The sequence below is a fragment of the Opisthorchis viverrini genome (assembly GCF_000715545.1).
Source record: "Opisthorchis viverrini unplaced genomic scaffold opera_v5_39, whole genome shotgun sequence".
In the NCBI taxonomy this organism is placed as follows: domain Eukaryota; kingdom Metazoa; phylum Platyhelminthes; class Trematoda; order Opisthorchiida; family Opisthorchiidae; genus Opisthorchis; species Opisthorchis viverrini.
Window position 1 is genome coordinate 532,827 of NW_008751696.1, and position 6,511 is coordinate 539,337.

Consider the following 6,511-nt stretch of genomic DNA (forward strand, 5'->3'; position numbering starts at 1 on the left):
TTTGGCGTTTGAGGGGTTTGCGTGCGCCGTCGTACTCGTTGCCTGCTGGTATGGCTTTTCTGGCACCAATCATGGGTAACGCCTGCTACAGGTCTGACAAATCCAAACATGTGAACTACAAATCTGGCGTCCAACTGTAAGGAACAACCGGTTGATTACTTTGTTATGATGTTTGTACTCAGCTACCATGACGAACGATTTCGGTGCTCTCTACCTGATGGTGGGAGTCCGCTTCCAACGCTATTGTGGGACCTATAAAAGTATATACCTTCTTGGAAGAGCTAAAGTGCTCGCTTTCAAAGCCTAAGCTGACGGTCTCAGTACTGTTAAGCAGCAACCAGGGCTATCACAGACAGTTGAAACCACCAATGATCACAGGTTAGGCTTTTTCCAAATGTACCTAGTCATTTTAGCGCGAACCACCCCGACGATTTCACCACAGAGCTGATTACTAATGATTATCACGAGTGGAATGGTCATGTGAGACTGGAGCGCGTCATACCCATCAGAGGATGCCACTGGATTGTTCGGCGCCGATCGTCCGCCAAAGTGGTAACACGTATACTGTCTAATGGTATCTAACGGTGCAGCTCCTTCAGTACTACTAGGGCAAATCATCTTGACTCTCTTCATGTTAGGTAAGGTTGTGTAGTAAAGTTATCGTTGTTAGTTTACTAGTTTGAAGTAGCTCAAATGAGGGCTGCACATCCGCCTGATACAAATGAATTCGCTTGTGCTGCCGGTTTGCATCAAAATGTGGTTGTACTCGTCGAGTTTACAGCGATAGTAGTTCAAAACTCGATGATACGGAAAACGACGTCTCCTCGATGATGCCAAGTTGGGGCCAAGGAGCGATAACTAGATAAAAGCTGAGAAAAGGATGTAGCTTTATATTCAACCCCTCAAACGTTGAGTACAGAGAATGTGCTTGAGACTGTCTACTATGCCCATAAAGCAACTAATGCACGTTTTTCTCCGTGAAGATGACATGAGAGGTACCGCTCTCACCAAGGCCGAACGTACTGTGGATAACGGACCCTGAACCAAGCTACTTGACGCGTGAACGGTCAGGCTATTCTGGTGCCGAGTAGATTGCTGGTGCTTCGTACAACATACCAACGTTGTATGTATGGAAAGTTACTAGCCATCGACGGAATCTAGCTCAACACAACCAACGTGCTCTGGAAGCAAACATTAAAACAATATTTGCATTCCCTCATCACTGAACCTGAGTAGCAGCGGAAACAAAGGAACTAGGTGGAATACTAAAATCGTACGAGCTCTGTACTACTGAGGACAACGGAATCATACACTAAATATTCTCGGTTATGAAAAATGAACCAAAAGCACTAAGTTTTGCCAAATTAGGACACGGTAAGACAAACTCACCTCTTATTCCTAATTCACAGAAAACCAACTAATTCAGCAGTTTGCGTGACACTTGTATACTGACGCCGTTACATATCACGGAAAGAGGCAAATCTGTCCAAAGGGCATTTGTTGCACACACAGTATTAGGGATAAGCCTTTTCCCATCTACATCTTCCGTTGTCAGGTGGGTCAGGCTTTTGTGTCGTTGCATCATCATCATCATCGACAGCATGTCATCAGTGTTCAACGCCGATGCCTCACTGCCGTAATGTCGTTGATTCAGATCATATCTCCAAAATAACCCTAATACCCGCTTTCCCGTAATTGACGCTGTTGAGTCAGTCTCTGAATGATGATTTGGATTCGAATCATTTCCTTGGTGTGGACAACCAAAAGCTGTCAGATGGTAGCATTATTTGAACAACCGCACGCTTAATCTACGTTATGTTCTCCGGAGATTGGCCGCCTCTCAGCAACGATTCCAACGGTTTCTCCCTTGTTACATATCTACAGAGAACTACCTAAATGGAGAGGCTACCGTTCATTTCGTCATAGGTTTCTGATTAGTTTTCTTCCTTGTTTGGGTTGCCCTACTTTCGTGGAGTGACTACACGAATACCAGTTTATCCCATATGGAAGTTGGTAATATTTGAATAGTGTTCACCAACTTGTGCAGTTAACAAATCTCTTACCTTCTAGACACGTAATATACACACCCACCCACCTTAGCCGTTAATGCAGGTGAATGAGAACTGCAGTCCTCACAGTAGAACTCAACGTGATCGCATAATGTGACATGGGTCTCTTAGGGACTTCCAATACCTTCTGATCCTGATAGATAGGCAGATAGATCCATTTGCTAGGCCAGAGATATTAGCGTGGGGGGTTGTGCGAAACCATGCCTGTTCGATTTTTTGATCAATTGCAAATCGTGCTCTTGGTGAGCTTTGCAAACAGTTCGCCCTTATCTGAGGCTATACACAGTCGTATGAAACCCGGCATGCAGTGTATTTTCGGTCCGGTTTCATTAGCTAGCTAACTACGACGATTGATAAAAGTAGAGCATATCCCACTTTAACGTAGGTCAGTGTCCTTCACGAATCTGAAGGAATCAGTTGTACCGGCAACAGTAATCAGCTGATCGTCCTCAACTTTCACCATTTGTATCCAACACTGAATATCGGACACGAGTACATGGATAGGAACGACAGTACTTGAGAGTGTAATACTGAGCTTGCCAGTAATTCAGTCCGACTGTTCTGAGCCGAACAGTTCACGTATTCATGCGTTTGTATCGACAATCACGATAATGTCTACGCTAGCAATGCAACAAGTGACAACGACTGGCACTCTAATCAGAAGAGCCCTGTTCGGAGTCCTTGAAGCCGAGCGAAAGGAGGAAATTGTGGCCTGTGGATCTTTTTCTTGTGAAATTAGTTTAATAATGTCACAGTTGATTACCCTCTATGATGAGACACTTAAATGGGATTGGGGCAAAGAAATTCTCGTTTCCGAAAACCGGGTCATGAAATGGCCACCTGTAACTTGTGTTCAACAGAGGATGGAGACCAAAGGTACTAGTAGCGTAACGCATGTCCGGCGAAATTGACAGTATCACGGACTGGAGATATCAAATTGACATTTCAGATGTCGATCATAAGGATACGTCGAACTTACGGGCGAAGGGATCTTTTTGGATCGCACTGACGTCGACTCCATTTGGTCCATTTACGTGCGTTCATAGGGTTGCTAATCCTAACTAGGGTGCACGGGTCAAAAAGTGAATTAGCTGGGAGTTCGTGGAATACGGAAACGTGTAGACTTATTTTCCACTTAGCTATGCTACTTCAGTGTTTTGGCCTCATCTGACCTCGTTTGTTTGAGCAGCTGAGATATATGAGCAGTATATTCATATGATATAGCTATATGTATTATGCCTCTTACATTATATGTATTTCGTACATATAAAAGAGCCGTCCTAATCGAAATAATATATGTAAGATTCAGTTAGCGAAACCACAGAACAAAGTTTGCACGTTTTAGGTTACCCGGTTTGGGGAGTTTTGCAGTCTCATGTGGAGGATTTTTACTCTACATTGATTCTTCTGTTTCTTTCTTTTGCAGTCTCTTCGTAGAAGATTCTGTCCCGGACACCACTTCGGAAACAACTCAGAAGTAAGGTCTCATTTTTTATATGTGAGCCAGCTCTTGTACTTCAATTTGAGTACGGACGGTCAAGTCACATAACCTCAGACTGCATGTCTGTAAGCGAAAGTTAGGATGCTGAAAACCCGAGAGGCACTGTACAACTGAACGATGATCTTCATGATTCCTGCGACCCACCTTATATCCAGAGTCGTGATGATAGTTACCTATGACGGTCTCTTGATACCTCTATAGGGTACGCAGGCTGGTGTTCTAATTGTGGTTCGGTTCAAAGAAGTTTTTAATAGTTCCCACGATTTGTTTATGGTGGGATTCTGAAGTGTAACTGACCTCGGAATCTATCTCCCCAGTGAACAACAAATGTGTCCATTAGTTGATCCCGCCTAATCATTTGTTCTACCGTTTTAGGCCAAAACCGATGCCTTCACCCATATACCGTCCCAGCCGCGTGAGTTTGCTAGATGAAATCGAGGCAGGTCAAAAATCTTTGTTCAGCTTCACAACCCGTCACATGAATGTTAACCCTGATCACTCGATGTCGCCCATCCCCGTTCCCAGTCGTCCTGAGCATACTTTGAATAGTTACAACTCTCCAAATATGCGAATCAATTTACCGCTCCGAGCTCCAAGCACCACGGGATCCGTAAGCCCATCTGTTTCAAGTGCTCCCAGCAGCTCAGCTCCTTGTCGTGACGAAACGCCTTCTCGAGAGCTCTTCAAATCGGAACTGAACTCACAAAGTTCGAAACAGCCTGGGTCGCGAACTTCATCTCACTCACACTTCCAAAACCAATGGTCAGACGAACTGCTGCGCAATGCGCGATCTGTCTTGAAGGCCAGTTTAAAGCCGCAATTGAACACAGGTGTCATAGACGAAAGTACTTACCGTTCCATCATGGAACGGGCACTTTTTAAAGTGAGTATATTTTACTTCCTCCATTCGTTGTGCTATGTTTTGCGTGCAGTACACGCGTTCAGAGATCGCCAACTACAATTCATTTAATGTTGTGCTTGCACGATGCGGCTGCCTGCGTTCAACCTTACACAGAAGAAAATGTTGGCAACCCAGATTATCTAGCTGACAATCTCGTTACAAACTTTTCATGGTCATTCTCCCAATTGCTATTTACCTTAGCAGGTGGAGGAGAGATAATTGCCTAGCTGTTACACAGGCTACTTACTCGATGTAACCAATTTGACCAAAGCTAAAATTTTTCTCACTGATTTTTCGCACTTCTTGAAATGACGACCAGGGCTTCGAACATTCAAGCTCGGTTAACCCTGATCACATTTAATTCAACCAGTCAGTTACTCAGTTGGCAGCCGGTACTGTGCCAAGGTCTGTTCGTATCTGGTCTGCAATAAACCGCACCCTCAATTTACAGGAAAACGCTAAAGAATACTCATTTTTTCATTAAGGTTGCCTCAACCTCTTCGACAGCCCACGACCGAGTTCGCCCTTCTTGGGGCTCATCAGGTAGGCGCAGTCCTCGAATTTCCTTCAACTCAAACAGAACTGATTTCGACAAATACACTCATTTGCAAACCAATTCAGTTTACACGAGAGACTCAACAGATTCTCTCGTTTATGTTATTCTTCAACTGAATGTGCTTAAAAAGGCCGCCTCATGTTTCAGTTGGTACGATATTCGAGATATTGCGCCTACCTGATGAGCCCCTAGAAGGGCGAAATCGATCGAAGAGTTTCATAAACCTTGTGAGTAGTTTCCTTTGTGAAAATATATTGCGAGACCTTGGATACCGTACCCACTGAAACGTGGGGCGGCCTGTATACACCACATCCAGCCGAAGAACATCATGAACGAGAGATTTAGTTGAGTCTCCCGTGTAAACCGAATTGATTTGCAAATGAGTGTGTTTGTTAGATATTCATTGTTCTCTAAAAATCTCCCTAAATTACTTTTTAACTTTATTTTGACAGTATTCTTCCAAACGACCTGCACGTTCACTTGCTGATCGCTTCGTGCTTTGACTTTCATTTCAGATTCAACAGAAGGATGTATCCAAAGTGAGCGACGCTCGTATCAGCAAACTGGCAAAAGACTACGTGGATTATCACTTGAGACACCTCATTTCAAAATAGAGCTCCAATTGGCTTTTTAAATTGTCACCATCATTAAGCAGCTCGGTGTAGCCGTGCATGTGCACCTCAACCCACTGTACAAAACACCTTACACTAAATGTGAACTGGATCGTGTGTCTGTCCGTTTTTTCTACCTTTAGAATATTATTCCAATTGTCGACGTTTGACCAACACGGGTCCGATTTAATTAGATTTATGATGTCAGTTGTGATTCATTTTTTCTCATATCTTTACGGGCTCCCACAGGACTGGCATGTGTGTTTGAAGATTTGTACCTTTCGGAATGAGATTATCCGCAAAGATATATTAAGTGTTGGTTGGTCGATGGGCGAAGAGGATCGTGCCGTTATTTTGAATTAAAGTGCTGCTAGAGCAACACAAAGAAAATACACAAAAAAATAAGAATTTCGTAGGGGATACCGATGAGTTTAATCACAAATTGGTTGCTTATGATAGTGACGCAAGCACATGCCGTCGAAGTACATCATGAACGAAGGATTTGTTTAAGCCTCCCGTTATCACCAACGTACGCTTGCAAATGAGTTTGACTTTGCTTACATATCGCGTGGCGTCTACGTAGGTGATAAGACTGATGGAAACTCGGAGACCACAGTTAGCATCATCGGCAGGGATACACCAGTAATCTACACTGGCGCTTAACTGTCATTAGGAGGATGATGGGTCATCCGAGAGTTTTTGTGACCAGGGGAACTGCTTGGTTGTGTCCCAATTACGATCACATAACAGCGGTAATAGTGAATCTCGGTGCTATTACCTTTGTGTTATTCCATCACGTTTATATTCATATTCAACCAGACTGAATGTTCCACACACTGCTCATTCCTTTCGACTTCATCCGTTACCTTGGTA

The 6,511-nt window shown here is 43.7% G+C and overlaps 1 protein-coding gene across 1 annotated transcript in view; it reads left to right on the forward strand.

Moving 5' to 3' along the window:
* Nucleotides 1-5,839, forward strand: part of T265_02966 (hypothetical protein) — a gene marked incomplete at both ends in the record, with an annotated part of 27,837 nt that extends 21,998 nt beyond the window's left edge. Inside the window, 3 exons of the mRNA XM_009167345.1 lie at nucleotides 3,496-3,546; nucleotides 3,946-4,453; nucleotides 5,543-5,839. Coding sequence (XP_009165609.1) covers nucleotides 3,496-3,546; nucleotides 3,946-4,453; nucleotides 5,543-5,641 — 658 coding nt within the window. The remainder of the gene's footprint in view (nucleotides 1-3,495; nucleotides 3,547-3,945; nucleotides 4,454-5,542) is intronic.
* Between the last annotated feature and the right edge of the window lie 672 nt (nucleotides 5,840-6,511).